At 33.8% G+C, this 19283-nt stretch overlaps 1 protein-coding gene across 1 annotated transcript in view; it reads right to left on the bottom strand.

Moving 5' to 3' along the window:
* The window catches only part of CSMD3 (CUB and Sushi multiple domains 3), a 1253935-nt gene that overhangs the window by 403021 nt on the left and 831631 nt on the right, over positions 1 to 19283 (bottom strand). Inside the window, exons 17-19 of the mRNA XM_044245069.1 lie at positions 17584 to 17722; positions 10874 to 11061; positions 4862 to 5050 (exon numbers count right to left, since the gene is read on the bottom strand). Coding sequence (XP_044101004.1) covers positions 4862 to 5050; positions 10874 to 11061; positions 17584 to 17722 — 516 coding nt within the window. The remainder of the gene's footprint in view (positions 1 to 4861; positions 5051 to 10873; positions 11062 to 17583; positions 17723 to 19283) is intronic.

The raw sequence follows: 19283 nt of genomic DNA, 5'->3' as shown, positions 1-19283 counted from the left end.
GAGTTGGATTAATTTTATAAGTGGTTAATTTATTACTGAATATTCTACCAATCTGACGATGTTTGCTTCCCTCAAAAGTTCCTTCCTATTGGAATGCTAAGAAAATATAAGAGGAAATCAGCCTATTAGACTCAGTTATGAGAAGACTAAAATATTAAGATGAACAAAAGAAGGTAAATTTTATATGTGAATTTTTTTTTACTTTAAGATAGAAAATGGAACTCAAATATATTGTAAAAGATACAGTGGTATACAGACTATTAAGAAAATTTTTCTGAAAATACTTTTTTTCACTCGGTTCAACAGAATATGTGGTCATTTATACAGTAAACTTCATTAGAATGAGAGTATCTAAAAAGGATGCCATGGATCTCCTTTTTTGTATGTCACCTCTTCTGAAGAAATTTCAGTTTAGGCTAACAACCTTCCTAATGGATGCCATATGTCTTTAGGGATGCAAACATTTTTGTAACAGATACAATAGGTTTATATGTTCTTATCAATTTTGTATTAAGTAAAACACTAAAGAAAAATTAAGGAGTGATGAAATGTACATGAAATACCCAGTAACTCTCTTTTAGAACAAATAGCTGGCAAAGAAAACATAAAATGACAGAGACCAGTAGCACAGCAAAGTTACAATGACAGTCCTAAATACGAGTTGAGGGCAATTAGCTAGATATACAATGATCTTGACCACTAAGTGTTTTCCTTTTTCTTTCCCCCTTCTTGGATTTTTGCCACATATGATCACTACCTTGTCACATGATAAATATCAATTAGAGTTTTAAAATAGTAAAGTCTTCTCAAAAGCCAAACCCTTGAATGTTATTGTCCAGACCTATAAATTTTACAAATAGCAAAATTTTAGCAAACAATAGCAAAATTTTACTTTGCTATTTATAATAATACACACCTGGCAAGTGCTCAACTCTCTACAACAACAGGCAATTTCTAACCCAATATCCATCAAAAGATTTTGAGTACTGCAATGGAGCACAGAAATAGCCATCTACTACAAATCCCATTATGATTTTTTGTTTGTTTGTTTGTTTTTAATCTCAAATTTGTTTTCTTCTATTTCTAGGTCTCTCCAATTTGAACTGTAAACCCATAGAAGAAACCCTTCAGTTCCATGCACCCTTGCTTATTTTGAACTCTTGTATCCTAAACATCAATCTATGTACTCTTTCACTAGTTAGCCTATAGACTCAAATATTTTTAAAAGATAGGCGAAATAAGAAAATTATGAGTTTAAATACATCCAGTTCAACTTTCGGTTCTGCCTCTGATGATTTGAGTGATGCTGAGCTAGTTGTGTAATCTCATTACACAACGTCCATAAAATGATTCCCTTCCTTCCATAAAATGGTTATACTGTTTATCAAACAAAAAGGGATAATTTTAGGGGAAATTGGAGTGCCAAGAAAAAAGATGAAAACGGGCTTATCTTAGGCATTTCAGACTATATGGCCCACCCAACTATCTATCAATTAGGGTAGCTATCTTAATTAACAATGCTTAGTTCCTAAAAGATTGAGTCATACCAGGCATATGACCTCAAATTTACCCCTAGTACTGATGTGACAACCACAATTACATCTCAGTACACAGACAACATCAACTGGCTGTGATTTTTGACCTATACACTACTCTTCTTTTTTCTTTTTAAGATTTTATTAATTTATTTGGCAGAAAGAAAGAGAGGGAGCACAAGCAGGGGAAGTAGCAGGCAGAGGGAAAGGGAGAAGCAGGATCAGCTGGAAGCCCTATGTGGGACTCGATCCCAGGACCCTGCAATCATGACCTGAACTGAAGGCAGACACTTATCCGACTGAGCTACCCAGGTGCCCCACTGTATGTTTTAAGAAAATCTCTGATGGGTCAGAAGAGGTCTTTTTAAAAAATATATGTTAAAGAAACAAGAAGATCATGTGGCTCTTGACCTCAAGAATATAGGGGTGCCTGGGTGGCTCAGTGGGTTAATGCCTCTGCCTTCAGCTCAGGTCATGATCTCAAGGTTCTGTGATTGAGTCCGCATCGGGCTCTCTGCTCAGCAGGGCGCCTGCTTCCTCCTCTCTCTCTCTCTCTCTCTCTCTCTCTCTCTGCCTGCCTCTCTGCCTACTTATAAAATAAATAAAATAGTTTTTTAAAAAAGGAATATAATAAGGAAAATAAGAAAATGAGTATAACTATTATCTACTCCACTAGTTCAAGGAGAATATAAATAGTGCTTTTTCATGTTCAATAATATTTCTTTAGTGCCTCTATAGTAAAATTAACAAATATTGATTTAGTGAATAAAAAGGAGGTTATAAGTTAGCAAAAGATGCTATAACAAGCAAGGAGCTACAGGGTCTAAGAAAAGTAAAGATTTTGGGTGCCTGGGTGGCTCAGTGGGTTAAAGCCTCTGCCTTCGGCTCAGGTCATGATCCCGGGTCCTCATATTAAGCCCCGCACTGGGCTCTCTGTTCAGCAGGGAGCCTGCTTCCCTCTCTTTCTCTGCCTCCTGCTCTGCCTACTTGTGATCTCTCTCTCTCTCTCTGTCAAATACATAAATTTTTAAAAAGGAAAAAAAAAGAAAAGTAGAGGTTTTGCCCCAGATGCTTTATCCAGGGAAAGCATAATGAGTCAACAACTTTTAAAAACTGACTAAAATTTTGATTCAAGTGAGGGGAGGTGGAGGACTTTCTAGTGTGAGGGGAATAAAAAGGTGAATGAAGACAAAAGACAAGAAATTATAGATGTAAAATAAAAATACAATAAGTATTCCCAAAAGACTGGGAAGTACATTTCATTTGTTCTTTCATTCAATACAAATTTATTGAGTACCAGCTGTGTGACAGGATCTGCTCTTGGCACTGAGGACATAATAGTAAACTTAACAAAGTTCCTGCCATATAGAACCGACATCCTGGTTGAAAAGTGAACAGTAAATATATAAAGGTATTAGGGAGTGGAAAATACTATAAGGAAAAGCATAAGTGGTATGAGAAGTGTTACTCTGTCACAAAAGATAGGGTATGAGGGGTGCTTGTGTGGCTTAGTAGATTAAGGGTGGGACTCTTGGTTTCAGCTCAGGTCATGATCTCATGGGTCATGAGACTGAGCCCGCATTGAACTCCAAGCTCAGCATGGAGTCTGCTTAAGTTTCCTTCTCTCTCTCTCTCTCTCCAAGCTCAGCATGGAGTCTGCTTAAGTTTCCTTCTCTCTCTCTCTCTCTCTCTTTGCCCCTCTCCCTGCTTGCATGCACACAGTCTTTTTCTCTCAAAATTAGAAAATTTTTTTTAAAGAGCGAAAAAAAAAAAAAAGATAAATCAAATGTACTAAATAGCACAGAATCTAACTGAACCATTTCTGACTTGAGGTTCAAGCTTCCTTGGTCAATAGTGAAACCAGATGAATTTAAATACTCAGAAACCTAAGTATACAGAAAAGAGAACTGAGTTCAAAGTACTCCTTCCATCTGACAGAACTGGTAGCAAAAAGGATAATATATCATCTTTCAGTCACATATTCCAAGTAGCACATAATATCCATTAACTAAACATCTATACACCAACACTATCTTTAGTCTCAACATAGAAATGGATAGACATATGACCTGGACAAGGAGAATTGTAGTGGGCTGTTGTCCTTTACTACAAGAACTGGTTCAGGTATGGACTAATCAGAAAACTTTCCTGTGATTTTTCTACTTGGAACATGGAAGAACTCTAATTCTTATCTAAACCTGGAAATATGAGACTATAAGTCTGTATGTTCCTACGAGTGTATTTTCCACTGCCTGGTGGAGAACCAGCCTGGCTGCAATTAAGAGAATTATGTCAAGACACAGAGAAAAAGCCTAGGTAGAAAATGGATAGAGCCTTTAAAAGGTTTGAATTCATGTTATAATTAGCAATGAGAAGTGCACCACCCCTGCCTTTTCTAAGGTTTGAATAAACAACAAATTCCTCTTTTATTTTTTAAAACCAGTTACAGCTGGGATTCTGTCAGTTAAAATCGCAAGAATGCTGACTATTATAAATAGTATTGTACCACATACAAGGAAGATGTGCTGATGATTCCTTTAAACCTTGTTACAAAAACAAATTGGCCTGAAGCTGAAAAAATGGTGGCAAATGGTGACAGTATTTGAAAATTTAATCATAACATGGTCTTCTCCTTTGAACAAGAATAAGTGCAGAACTTGGAAATAGTGTTATAACTAAAAAGTAAAGCCCAGGATCAGATAATGCATAGACTTACGTTGTGTGTGTTTTGTGATAAAGCAAGTATGAAAGCACTATTCAAACTTACAGAAGCAGTTTTTTCCACTGTATTTTCACATGAGTTTTCTGAAAAATGGAGGGTTTCTGACTTACTTTCCATTGAAACAAAGAAGAGGTAAGGACACTGGTAGAATATTCATCACAACCAAGAATTTACCACCACAGGGCCGAATTTGGACTGATACATTTTGCCTTTCAGTTTTAGAGGTAATGTTCTATCCCTTCTGTGCATTCCTTGATACCAATCTGACATTTTTCAATCCTGCTTTGTCAAAGGTCCAAGTACACAATATGTGCTTTAACTGGTTACCTCAGCACATTTTGAAACTATAGGTACCATCTTTAGGCATAGGGTAAGTTTGGCTGGTTGTCCATCTTTTTTTTTTCTTCTTTTTGAAGTATTGTTGACATATAATACATTTTAAAATTTTCTTTATTAGTGGTCTAATAAGAAAATTACCAAAATTCAAGATAACCTTAAAATATGAAATATTTATAGTTGTATTAAGCCTCATATTTTATAAATATTGCATTAACTTCTTTTTGGTTTATAAATCAGCTTATTTGCAAATTGAATTCATTCTTACCATCACAGGTTGGGAGTGGATGACTCCACCAGTGGTTTTTTTCACACAGAAGAGGCTCTTCATGGCTCAGCCTGTATCCCGGATCACAGCTAAAGGAAACAGTAGAACCTATGGAGAAATCGTGACCATAGCGACGGCCGTGTACAGGAATGCCAGGGTCCAAGCAAGAGTAAGTGTTGACTGTAACACCTAGAAAACAAAGAGAATATGAGAGAGAGTAAGTTTGATGGATTCAAAGTTGCCAAAATTGATTCCTATTTCTTGAAAGGACTGTGAGTTATGATTTTCACAAATAAGTTAATGTGCCCATAGCTTTATTTAAACAACCAACAATTGTCTTAACAAATTTTTTTTGACATTTTTTACTCACAAAGCCCATGTTCAGATCACTTAGTTATGTAAGAACCTGATGAAAATGTATAATTATCAAACTTTATACTGGTATAAATTATATAGATAAAGGGGCACCGGGGTGGCTGAGTCAGGAAAGTGGCTGACTTTTGACTTTGGCTCAGGTCATGATCTCAGGGTCCTGGGATTGAGCCTCAGGTCAGGCTCTGGGCTCAATGGGGAATCTGCTTGGGATTCTCTCCCTCCCTTCTTCCCTTTTCCTCTGCCCCGCCCCTTGTTCTCTCTCTCTCTCCCAAATAAATAAATCTTTAAAAAATTGTGTAGGTATAAATAGGTACGGATATATGAAAGTATGAGTGCCAGTACCTTTCTAAGTAAAGGAGTACAACTGCTCCAGTGGCTACTTGGGATTTTCAACAGTCTGTCCTGTACCTGGTGTCTTCTGATGAAAACCTTCCTTGTGATTTACAATGTCTAGCTTAAACCACACCCTGAAAATGCTCTTCTCTTAATATAAGATGTGGTTTCCCAACATTGGCCCTGTTGAGTTTTTCTTTGCCCTGGGGCTGTCTTGTGCTTTGCAGTTCGTTTACCAGCATTCCTGACCTCTACCTTCTAAGGTCATGAAACCATGTCTCCAGATACTGCCAAATAGTCCCTGGGATGTGGAAAATGCCCTAAGTTAATAACTGATATATAAGGTAAAATAAATAATTACATTCCTCTTCCCAAATAAAAGGCTTAAGCAATGAATTACTGTTGCTTTTATATTCCAAAAATATAATAATTAGCATTTTCAAATTACATCTGAGTAAATCACATTCACAAGAGAAACTATTTATTTGTATTTGCTATCCAATTTTAAAACAAAGCTAAACAAAATACTAAAAACATTGTAGTTCAATTTGTAAAGAGACAAATTATACATTTTTAAATATATTTATCAAGCTTATCCACTTCATTTAAGTGTTGTTTTTAATTAGAAACTAAAAAATAATGAGATCTTATCTTCAACACAATTACTTTATTATTTTTTTAAATTATTTTTTCAACACAATTACTTTAATATGCTATATTCTTCTTCTCAATGTGACCATTTGTCTTCAAGGTATCCAAGGCTTTGAGATCCTTGTTCATCTTTGAATCCCTCTCATATTGTGTTTTTCCCCCCACAAAATATGTCTAAAATCTGTCCTCATTGAAAAGCACCATGTCATTTATTACTTCTCTTATCCTACCCAAGGCCTTCATCACTTCAATTCTGTAATACAAACAATGATGTCTGCCCTCTCTTTAGTATCCTTCATCTTGGATATAATTTTGGACACATATATCCCTAAAATATGCTATTTCATTGTTTTTGTACCCTACTTTTCATGGCACGAAGTCCAAAGTTATCACCTAGAGATTCAAGAGTTCCAAACTGAACTATACTATTTGTAATTTCCACTATTTCTCAGTAGTCATCTTTCCTACCAGTCAAGTTAAGTTTCCTTATTCGTTTTATATTTTATTTCACTGCCACAAATACACTCAATCATCCCTTTACTTTATAAAGTCTTCTCAATTTTTACCAGACAAGCTTAGATGCCCTCTCCTTCAAGTCATGATGCTTAGCCCATAAATAACTTTTCTTTATCCCAAACTCCTATTCTTTAATGAAATCTTAAGAAATCAGGGAAGTGTGGGCTTAAGGAAGTCACATAAAATGTAAATCATGGTAAAAACAAAATCAAACAAATGTAATTCTCCAAAAGTGATTTTAATAGTTTCAGATTATTCAGAGTAAAGGTCAGTGAATAGTAGTACAAGTTTAGTCATTTCATTTGTCCTTGTCTCTACACTGACAGATAAAATAAGATAAGGTATTTCATGTCTTTTACTGTACTGTATACATCTACAGTCACAGAATAAGTCCAAGGAGATATTTCATAATTATTGACAAGCAAATAAATCAAGGTAATGGAAATGCTTTGATTCCTCTACATCTCCTATATGTACTGACTTTAAATACAACAACCATTATTTAAATAGTACCTTCTCTTGGATGTCTTCCATTTCCCATAGTTGAAAAAAAAAAAAAAATATATATATATATATATATACATGCATACAAAAATTATGTCTTTGGAGATGGGTATCTGTGTCTACAAATTTGTTCCATATCCATTTATAATTTTATTATTTTATATAATATTTATATTTCCAAGAATACTTAACTATATTTGTATTTTAAAAAGTACAACATAATAAATAGAACTTTTTCTTGGGAGGGGGAGGAGAAAATAACTGTACTGGAACAAAAAATGGGTTATGTTCCTAAATTCTAGTCCATGTTGTTATTATTATTATTTCTAATATATTTTGAAAACTATGAGTTTTATGTTATTGATATGGTTTTTGCAATCTCTCTATTTTGAGAGAAATTCAAGTTGGGTAAATAGCACCCCAGCAAAGGGTTGCAATGAAAATCTGGAGTGCAAGCAGTGGTAGCCATACAAATAATCCTTCCCATCACATTTTGGTCTCCCAGAAAAATCAAGTCTTCTTTTTTAATGGATTTAATTTGGAAAAAAAAAAAGAAAAGAAAAAGAAATTCACTAAATTCCAAATTCATATTTAAAGTTTTAATTAGTATAATAATTAAAATTTCATTCTACTGATTTGGGGGTTTGTGAATGGCTCATTTAAAAAAAGATAGTTTGGTTACCTCCAGCTGGGGAATTCACTAAGTAGCAATAACAAAAAAGAGGTCTTTGCTTCTTTGTGTTCCTGAAAAGAAGGGGCTTGTGATGTTAGAGATTATTTCACAGTAGTAATCAAATCACAATCTTAAATAGAATAAAAATGAGAGAAAGCAATCTCTTATCATTGAATTTAAATAGAACTTTACTGTCTTTGGGCCAGATTTGACCCAAACCAACATTCAGTGTGTCTTTGATCAACCATAGTCTCTCTACCTCTCAGCATTCACTCTGCCTTTTTCATCATTAGCCTCCAATGGTAACTTCCACCATTACCAAAAGTCTATGGGTGACAAACTCTCTGACTGTGACAAAGACGCTCTATCTTGAATAAACTTAGTCAGGCTCCTCTGAATCCTTTTAACTGGACCTCACCAGTAGCCCATATAGTCCAGTTTTAGCAGCAATCCTCCTGGGTCAGTTTACTGAAAGTCCCCCTCCCTTGATATCTACTCAAATTCCTTATTCCCCACCCTCAATATCTTCTCACTCTAGCCTGCCTTCAGCAAAAATCCTGCCTGGTGGCTTTAGTTGATCCCCCACCTCTAATCTTCTGCTCCTCTTAGCAATTTCCCATCCACTGATTCTGCCCCCCCTGACCCCCAACACTCTGCTCCTTGGCTATAAAGTTCCACTTGTAGTCAGAGTTGAGCTCAATCTTTCTCGCTTTATAGGAAACCCCAGTATAGTAAAAGACTGATCTATTGTTTTAACAAGTGTCTGAAATATAAATTTCTTTTATAATAAAGATACATTTGAGCTTTACTCCTCATTTTAATTCCTCGTCAGATTAGTTTTCAAAGAAAAAAATATGAGCTATTATTCAATGATTACTTACTGCATGTTAACTATTATAAAAACACATTGCATGTGTGATTTTATTTAATTCTTAAAATTGTCTTATGTCTGACATGTGATCAAGACCACACACCTTGGTTGGAGTGGGACTAAATGTGATTTGTTAGGTATATAATATAGCAATGGATTAAAGGAAAAGTGCCTGCCCTTCTGTAACATATTGATAAGAATTAATTGCTGATAAGAATTAATTTTGAAATATATTTCAAAAAATGACTACTCTGACACAACTTCAAGACATACATAAACTAAAAATCTCAACTAAGGCTCTTCAGTTCGTTTGCATTCCTGAGTGTGTGTTAATTTCTTGTTATATTTTACAATAATGTTTAGGAAATATACTTCCATGCCATAAAGCACTAACTAAAAAGAGAAGTTAATATAATTAAATAATATTATAGACAATACAATCTTTAAAAAAGTAATGAATATATGTTTATTATGGTTTTAAAAGCCCATGAGCCCATTGATCAAATCTATTGAAAAGACACCAAATATGGAATATAAAATTATAAATTTCAAATGCAGAAATTTTTCTTGAGGGGGCAGAGGATATAGGAGACTTGAATATAAGAAGTGATTTAATACCTAACTGTACTTGATATAAAGATGTCTTGCAGTAAACCTCTTAAATGTGCTATTAGATCCATTTTATCAAAACTGCTTTTCATGCAAAGATACATGGCAACATACATTGAGATGCAAATGCATATGTGCATGAGTTTATATCTATATGTCAAATACAATATGCCCATACATGTATAAGTATGACAAATGTTTGTAAATAAAAAACTTATTTCTATGTGTACACCAGAATCAGATTATTTTTAAATATCAGATATATTTTAGATTTGTTTTAAATAAAACTATAACCTTTTAAATGAGATTATTATAAACTGATTACACTGTGAATTATAGCTTATTTTAATATATAGTCTTTGATCAGTTATGTTAGTCATATTTGAATATACATGTATGTACTTCACTTCTCAGTGTTAACATAATTTTCAGTATTTTACACAAAATAATCCTCTTGTTATCCTCTTGTTATATTTTACGATAATGTTTAGGAAATATACTCCCATGCTATAAAGAACTAACTAAAAAGAGAAGTTAATATAATTAAATAATATTATAGACAATACAATCTTTAAAAGAGTAATGAATATATGTTTATTATGATTTTAAAAGCCCATGAGCTCATTGATCAAATCTATTGATCTGAATCAAATCAATCTAATGAAACTGAATGTTTTAAATAGAAAATGTGTGCAATTAATGTGAGTAAAATATAAAAGAATAAATTTATGAAGTATGTGTTAAAGGAAACTGTCAATGTTCATATACATCTTACATTGATTGTTACTTTTTTTTTTAAAGATTTTATTTATTTTATTTGACAGATAGAGATCACAAGTAGGCAGAGAGGCAGGCAGAGAGAGAGGGAGGAGGAAGCAGGCTCCCCGCTGAGCAGAGAGCCCCCCGCGGGGCTCGATCCCAGGACCCTGGCACCATGACCGGAGCCGAAGGCAGAGGCTTTAACCCACTGAGCCACCCAGGCGCCCCCTTGATTGTTACTTTTAATGGCTTTTCAGAATTGTGCACAAAAATCTAGTACATGGGTCAACTTGGTGACTCAGTGGGTTAAAGCCTCTGCCTTTGGCTCAGGTCATGATCCCAGGGTCTTGGGATCAAGTCCCACATCCGGCTCTCTGCATAGCAGGGAGCCTGCTTCCCTTCCTCTCTCTCTGCCTACCTCTCTGCCTACTTGTGATCTCTGTCAAATAAATTAAAAAAAAAAAACTACTATATGAACTCATTGTTTAAAATTTGTTGTCTGCTACTTCTGAGATTTCCCTAGTATTTCCTTTTGTGATGTTGTTAGATATTGTGGAAAATCTTTTGCAGAATTTACTAAAACACATACCTTGCAAAACGTTAACATTGTCATCGGTCAAGAAATTTTATCTTCTTAATAAATCTTAGAGTTCTTTTAGTGATACAATTATAATACCAAATGTAGGGAAGAGAGAATAGGGAATATTTTGGCTTTACTTACTTTCATAATGAATCTTGAAACCGTTATTAGAACGGCTGTTGTCTGTTGTAAATAGAAGGTATATAAAATTACTGCTACTGAATAGAAACTGGGGCACTTGTGTACCATTGTAGGATCCAAGCAAGGGTGACAGAAGATTTGGTCCATCATGCACTTCCAGAACATCATAATTCAGTTCAGTCTGAAATCTAGGATTAAGAGACACATGTGAAAATATATTTATTAGGATAACATTATAAGAGAAACAATAATTTAGATTGCTATTTAAATGACTAAACTTTTTACAATTTTATATTATAATTTTTCTTTAGCTTATCTAATATTATACATATCATATAAGACCTCATCATGTGCAAATACCTAAGTTGTAAACTCTTATTCTTATGAAAAATTATCATTAAAGAGGTATGTGTATATATTTGTTGTTTATAAATAAGTTTTCTTTCAAATATGGAGTAACCTCAGTAAACAAATGGTTTTTTCATTAACCAAGCATTTTGGGAGTCACCTTTCTTTTACCTTCTTCATTGTATGGAAAACTACGTGATTCATATTTATCTTTAATTGATTAATCAGATTCTCATCTTACTTGTATATATATTTCAAATCTAACTTCTGCTTTATAATGTGGTCTTTTTTTTTTTTTGGACAAATTTACTTTGGCCATTAAAAACTTTGTACAGTTTCACTTCAAAATAGTGATCCTAATTATAAGTAGGTAATGATAATAACCATGATGTAGTTGATGTTCACTAAGTGCTTGCTCTGATAAATATTTTATCTATATTCATTAATCCAAAGCTCATACTAACCCTGTAAATTAGAACCTATTATCATACTCATTTTTCAGATAAGAAAACTGAGGCTTGAAGAACTTAAGTAGTTCAAATCAAGTCTTTCCATCCCTAACCACTATATTATGCTATGCTACACTGGCTGGTTTTATTTTTAGACTTTTGGTGGTACTTACTGCTAATGTTTTCGATTCTCTTAAAAGATGCATATTTTATAAATGCAATCAACACAAAGCCACTTTTAATGTGCATAAAAGATTATTAATAAAATAGCATTTTAAATGCTATTTAAAAAGTGCAATTGAAATATGTTTCAATCTGTACCACTTTTATACCCTGTTAAGCAATATACTTATTAAAATGAATGAATTTCATAAGCTTATCTTGGTTTTTATTTTGCAATATAGAATATATTGCATTGGTCTAAAAATAACTTTTCCAAAAATAAAATTTAGAATAGGAAATGTATAGGAACACATTATGTCCTTTAAGTAAATGATCAGACGATTGTACATTGTGAATCCATTATTTGGTTGTTTTGTAGTCAGTCTATTGTAGTATTAAAATTGGAGTTTCACTTGAATAGTTAGTCAGCTGATAATAACCAAATTAAAATGCACAGAAGAGTCAGAGATTACTTTGAATTGAAACATAAAGAGACAATTCTTAATAGAATAGTAACATTAACGGGTGATATAGAGAACACTGTTCAGTAGGAGTGAACCCTTAAAAAGAAAATGATCACAGATTTGCCCTAAGGAACTATAAAAATACATTAGAGTAACAAGGGAAATGAATTAGGCTTACACAATAATTTTAATTTCTTTCATTTTGTGTTTCAAGATAGTCATATACATCTCTCATAAACTGCCTCAATCTAGTATTCATTTGTTTATGACATTAAATTTATTGTTTATCATAAACAAATGCTGTGGAACCACTAGATGATATTAAAAATGAAATTGAGCCTAATCTTACTCAGCTTTTGTTGTCTTTTAAAAACATTCTTGATGTAATCCAAAGTCATTCTGACCAAATTGAAATAGTCCTCATTAATTTAAAAGTTAAAAAAAAAAGTGGCTATCTGGTAGAGTGATACTGATAGTTATGGTCTAGGAGTTGAGGACAGGAAAAGGGATAAAAGGATGGGCTTAGGATGATTAATAGTGAATGAGTTCATTTAGAAACTGCCGAATATTGAGAAAATTGAGAAACTGTTGGAAGAAACAAAGCAAAATTCCTCTGCAGGTCTGAAAATAAGACTTGTAAACTTTTCAGCTATGTAAGAGATAAGCAGTTTAAAAACCACATATGTTCTTTGGCATTTTTATTTTGCTTTGTGTTTGATAGGAAATTCAATTTCTTCAGATTTCATTGACTTAAGGTATTTGAGACAATTTCAAGGAGCCAAATAGTGGCTAATATATTTGTGATGTTTTTTAGGTTTTGCTTGTTTTTGTTTTTGTTTTTTATCCCTGTAGATTAAATCTAGTCAACTGTTATATTTGAGAATATAGGAAAATGGCTATGCTATCATCTTCATTATAGTATTTACTTAAAATTTCATTTTAACCCAATTAGTTTAAATTATTCCTGGGTACAAGAAAGCAAGTGACCTAATTCAGTAAAAAACACAATTCCTTATTTGGAACCAAATTCTATGAAAAAGTATTCTCAGAATGACAGAAACTATTAAAGAGCTAGCAACCAGCGTTCTTACAAGAGCTTGGTTGGAAATCAGAAGGGAACTAGGTTTTTCAAGTCTTAATTCTTATTCGATACTTCAAAGAGGATATCTTGTTTTTAAAACAATCTTATAAGGGAAATGAAACACAAAGATATTATAGGGTCAGTAAACAAAGAAGTGACAGATGTACATATTTCTAATTTCAAGGTGACTATTTTATACCTCTAACCTAATGGATACACCTCGTGTTTATTTTTTAACTTGAACAAGCTCCTTGCTCACTGTTTTGTGACTGAGCTACTCCTAACCATGTGATGGCTCTTTAAGAGGTGTATTATTTTAAAGGAATCAGTTTTCTGACAAAACACATGGGATATGGAGAAGCCTAAAGCAAAATCTCATACCCTTAAAGGATCTTTAGAAAAGAAGAAATGTAGGAGGGTATTTATATAATTTTCCTTTCAAATAGCTCCAACTCAAGAATCTTATGGGGGTGTGTGTGTGTGTGTGTGTGTGTTATGTGTGTGTATATAGGAGGGAAAGGTAGATAGAGGACTCAAGCCCCCAAACTTTTCTGTAGAACATTTTTTAAGAACAGAGACTTCATTAATTTTAGTTATATAAAGTAGAATTCAAAAGAAATATACCGATATAGCTATGCCCTGTCTATTCTAAAATAGTGAAAATAACATCAATATAATTCTTAATGTATTTCTAACTCTTGATTCTTCCCGTGTTTGAGTTAATTAACAAGGAATAGTTTCATATATACGTGTGTGTATGTATGTGTGTGTATATATATACATATACACATCGGTATCATTGGTATCAAGCAGGTGAAGGAGGTTCATAATTTGCTTCAGAGGGTGACTTAGGGATTAAGAAAAGAGGCACCGTTGACAAGTCTGGCTCAGTGGTGCTCAAAGGAAGAAGACAAAATCTTTGGACTCTGGGAATCATTTCTCACCACAGGCCTGTTCTGGCTGACCTACAGAACTGTTTATTGTTGCTGTGCACAAAGTCTAGCATTGAAAATCCCTTTTCAGTGTGACTCTTGCTTCCATCCTACCTTAAAGGATTTGTGTCACAGTAAGCAGGTAAGAGAATAAGAAAGGAGCAGCGTAAAAAAGTGCCAAGTAACTATATTTATCAAAATTAAATTGGATTTGTGTCTATTTAACTGGCATTACAGTTTATAAAAATTGCTGAGTTTTTTGTTGTTGTTGTTGTTGTTTGTTTGTTTGTTTTAATCAGGAAGGGAAGTCTGGGATGGTTTAACTTAGAATACAGGTTATAGAATGTACATTAATTCACTTTAGAGAATTCTGAAGATATCTGCCCACGATCAGCAAGCAGCAAGGAGGCCCATGTAACGGCCTATTAGTAGGGATAGAACATACATGTTAAAAAATTTGGACAGAGAAAATGTGTCTTCAAACAGAAGTATAAAATCAAAAGTCACAAGTGCGGTGCTATGAAGGATAAGCACTGCTTTGCAATCTGCTTCCCGAGTTGGCAACTCTAGATCGCCTCCATAGGGCTCAGAGATATCATGTGTTATTTATTTATTTCATGATGGTTAATGACTCTCATTAGCAAACCAGGAGGTGCTTTTCATAAAACAATGCACTTTGTAATAATAAAACTTAAACTAATTTTCTAGTGATACCATGTTATGCTTATGTGTGGCTTTAAACTGAATCTAAAATAATGAAAATGAGCTATTTTTAAAGTTGTCTACCACTGGAGTCAGCTGGGAGGTGGAGAAAGAGTGAATTCTTAGGAGAACACTAATCCTTGATTAAGGAAAAAAAATCTAAATTTGCAAGTTTGTAAAGAAAAACAAAATCCACCCCCAGTCCCAACCTCCAACATCACCCACTTGGAAGCTCACAGAAACAAACAGTTAAATTGTTCTGCATAATAAAGTAAGGGTAGAAGTTTACCCTGCTTTATACTGGAAGGAGTACTGAGAGGTAGAAGAAGAAGGGTTGAAGATCCTGGGTGTGGACAAGGCCAGAGGCAGTGAAGAGTCTGGGATAAGAGAGGGCACTGGAGAGATACACACAATCATTCCTGAGATGGGGATTACCAGGAAAAATTTAAGACAGTGCAGTAATCCTCTTTGGTTATCCCCTGTATTAAGGTTTTTGTGAGAAGGACGGACAGTGATACAAATAAGGAGCAGCATAAGGAGTTGAGGAGGGTAGCAGCCTCCAGAGCTCACAACTGAGATGAGGCTAAGAGTAGGATTTCAGAGCCAGAAGTAAACAAATGCAGCCCAGAAGTTCTGAAATTTAAGGAGAGCCCACACTTTCCTCTGCATATAAGATGAGGCTCAAGTAATTTTATTTAGATATTGAAGGGTAATGATATGGTAAGAAATATATGGGTGACAGATGTTATAAAGTATGGGAGTGTAATAACATTTTCAATTGTCTTAACATCATAATATCTCATACAGAATAATGTTATGTCCCAAACAGGAAGTATTAAAATTATGTACTTGTACCTATAATAATGTACTTATTTAAGATGAATCAGTTACGATAGGAAAATATGCTAATCCTTCAAGTGTAATACTAAATTTAACAAATTAAATATGCAATAAATTTCTCATTGACATGAATAAATATAATGTTTAAAATTATTAAATGATATAATCAATATTATTATGTTATATTACATAATCCAAACCAAATAGAATTAAAGTAAGTTTGGTTAATTTGGGTCCCACATTCATGGAACACTGTTATTTGATGAAGATTTTATTCTGAATACATCATATGCTTTTCACTAAAATTGCTATGGCAACACAGGCTATATCATTGAATAAAGGGTATGATTTCAACATCATAACAAAAACTCTGCCAAAGTATTCTAAATATAAACTTAAAAAAAATGTGTAAGTCATTGTTATGGGCTGAATTATATCCCTTTAAAATTCATATGTGAAGTCCTAACCCATAGTACCACAGAATGTGCCTATATTTAGAGACGTGTCCTTTAAAGATATAATTAAGGTAAAATGAGAACATACAGGTGGTCCAGCATGACTGATCTCCTTATAAGAAGAGAAAATTCAGCAACAGACATACACTGAGAGAAGACCAGGTGAAGATATAGGGAGAAGACAGCCAACTATAAGTCAAGGAAAAAGGCCTCAGAAGAAACAACCCTGCTGACACCTTGATCTCAGACATCCAACCTCCTGAACTGTGAGGAAATAGATTTCTGTTGGTTAAGCCACTTGGTCTGTGGTATCTTATTAGACAGCCATAGCAAACTAATTCAGTTGTAGTAAAGTTGTATAGGCCACAGTAAGGTAGGATGGTCTCATGTGAAATGTTTAATACTTTACAGCTGTCAAATAGAATTTGTTTTCTTCTCGAGTTTTAACACTAGTATGAATAGATTAATTCAATGAAGAACTTGTGAATTAGGGAAGGATCATGTTATATTTATAAAATTCAATCATCAGTATAATTCTGCTATGTTTATATTTTCTATGTGAATATAATGCTTACAAAGTTTCCTTTTTTAAAATAAAGGGACTGAAAGACGATGGGAGTTGACAATTTAATTGGGAAATTATATACATACTTCCACTTCAATTTGTAAATAGTGATCCAATCACAGACCGGAAGCTTCAGTCTTTTTAATATTTAATATTGTAATCTTTCATGGCATAGATTATTTGATGACAAAACTATTTTTCCTAGGAAAAAAATGATCAACTGGCCAATCATTAACACACATTAATTTGACATAGCCATTTTTCTGAAGGACTTGAGGGTATAGATATGCAGGTGGTGTGCTTAAGTGTTTTAGGCTGTATTACAGTCTAAATGCAAATGTGTTTACAGCACTTTGCCATTCAAAATACAGCAGAACACACAGGCCCTTTAAAATCAGGACAAGTAAACTCATTAAGTTAAAGGTCACATGTTCTTATCTCAGTAGTGCATATATGTATATAAAGCATACGCATATAAAGCAAAAAAGGTCCATTTTGCATATCTCCATAGTACTGACAGAACATTAAACAAATAGAAAATTAACTTGAAAGCAGCCTGAAAGGTTAAAAGGGACAAACTGAAACATTCAAGGCACAGAAATCAACTATTGCATTAAAATTATACATTGATTTGGTAAATAAAATGGATAATGTCAACTATTCTTTTAGATAATCTGTAGTTTTTTTAAGGTAGAAAAATATTTGTAGAGACCTTTCAAATGTAATTTTGATAGAGTGTCCAGGTTCAGCTTCAATCACCCACTCACAATTCAAGGAGTCTTTGTAGTATCCTGGCCATCCTGGGGAGAGAATCAATCCACTGGGAGCTGAAAAATGGCCACCACATGGAGCTGAAAATATGAAATCAGAGAACAAGTAAGAACAGAAGTTTTAGAATAAGTAGTAGAGATTATTATTTGTACCAACTATAATTTTTAAATGAATTTCTGCACGTACTTTTAAAATGTTATTTAATAATGTTTTGAAGGTAAAGCTACATCTGGTCCTATTACTGAGTGACAATTTTCCTTAGAAAGAGTAATTTACTTTCTGAAATATGGCTTTGCTAAACACACAGCATGTCAGATAAACTAATCATCTTCAAGTGTCCTAAAATATCCCTTACATGCATTCTTGTGTCTCCATTTTCATTCTCAAGGCTTGAAAACAATGTAAATTGTCAGTTTTAGTTTCTCTCTTTTATTTTCTGACTTACATTAGCAGATACTGCTAATTCATTCTACACACTGTCTAAAACTCTAATCTTCCTTATTCTAGAGTTCCTACTACAATTTGGGCTTTCATTGATTCAGCCTCTTTTCTGATTTCCCATCCGTTGATTTGTCTCCTGCTTCAGTCCAGCTGTCAGAATAATATCCTTCAAATTACAGTTTCATTATACCATTCCCTTTCCTAGACATCTATTTTGATCCCTTTTCCTTTAACATTAGATTCAAATCTTCAGCTTATCGCTTCCAATATATAATTTTCTGCTTTTCTCTAAATATACACACAATTGAAATCGTAATGACAACATTGTAATTCCAGTAGGTACTGATTAGGTCTTTTGGTGTAAACACCTCATTTTGGAGATGAATAAACCAAGTCCAGAGAAGAGCAACTCCCCAAAGCTCACAAGGCTTACTAAATTTTAAAAGTACTTTCCAGTTATTTTTTTACAAAACAGGACCTCAAAATGGGTCTTCTCCCATTATTTCCCAGTATTGGTAAATGAAATCACCAACCATGGAGTTACATAAACCAGGAAGCTAGAGGTAAGTATCTTTCATATTTCCATAATCTTTTTCATGTAATCCCATATCCAGGCCATCCTCAAGGTCACTCTTGTTTCTCCATCTCTATAGCCACCATCTTAGTTTAAATTATCATATCATTATCTCATCCTTTCAACAAACCTTCCTAACTCATCTTTCCTTTTTTTTTTTTTTTTTAAAGATTTTGTTTATTTATTTGAAGGGAGGGGAAGGGAGGGAGAATGAGAAGGAGAAGCTGACTCCCACTGAGCAGAGGACCTCATGTGAGACTCGATTCTAGGACCCTGAGATCATGACCTGAGCTGAAGGCAGATGCTTCATTGACTGAGTCACCCGGGTGACCTACTGACTGACCCTTTTAACTGGTCTTTTCATCCACACTAACTATCCTTCATGCTATAGCCAGAGTATTTTTTTTCTTCCAACCACAAATCAGACCATACCCTTCAATGGCTTCTTTCTGTGTTGACTAATAAGGTACTGCATAATCTAGTTTCAACTCTAGTGTAGACTCTGAACTTACCTACTTGACTCTGCAGCCCAGCTACCTTAGCCTACTCTGTACCTTCAGGAAGTACACACGGAAAACAAAAATGGAGCAAAGAGTATTTAATTACTGAAAATTATTCAGGAAAGA

The sequence above is a fragment of the Neovison vison genome, chromosome 4 (genome assembly GCF_020171115.1).
Source record: "Neovison vison isolate M4711 chromosome 4, ASM_NN_V1, whole genome shotgun sequence".
Lineage (NCBI taxonomy): Eukaryota > Metazoa > Chordata > Mammalia > Carnivora > Mustelidae > Neogale > Neogale vison.
Note: the sequence above shows the minus strand (reverse complement) of the source record. Positions and strands in the feature narration are given on the sequence as shown.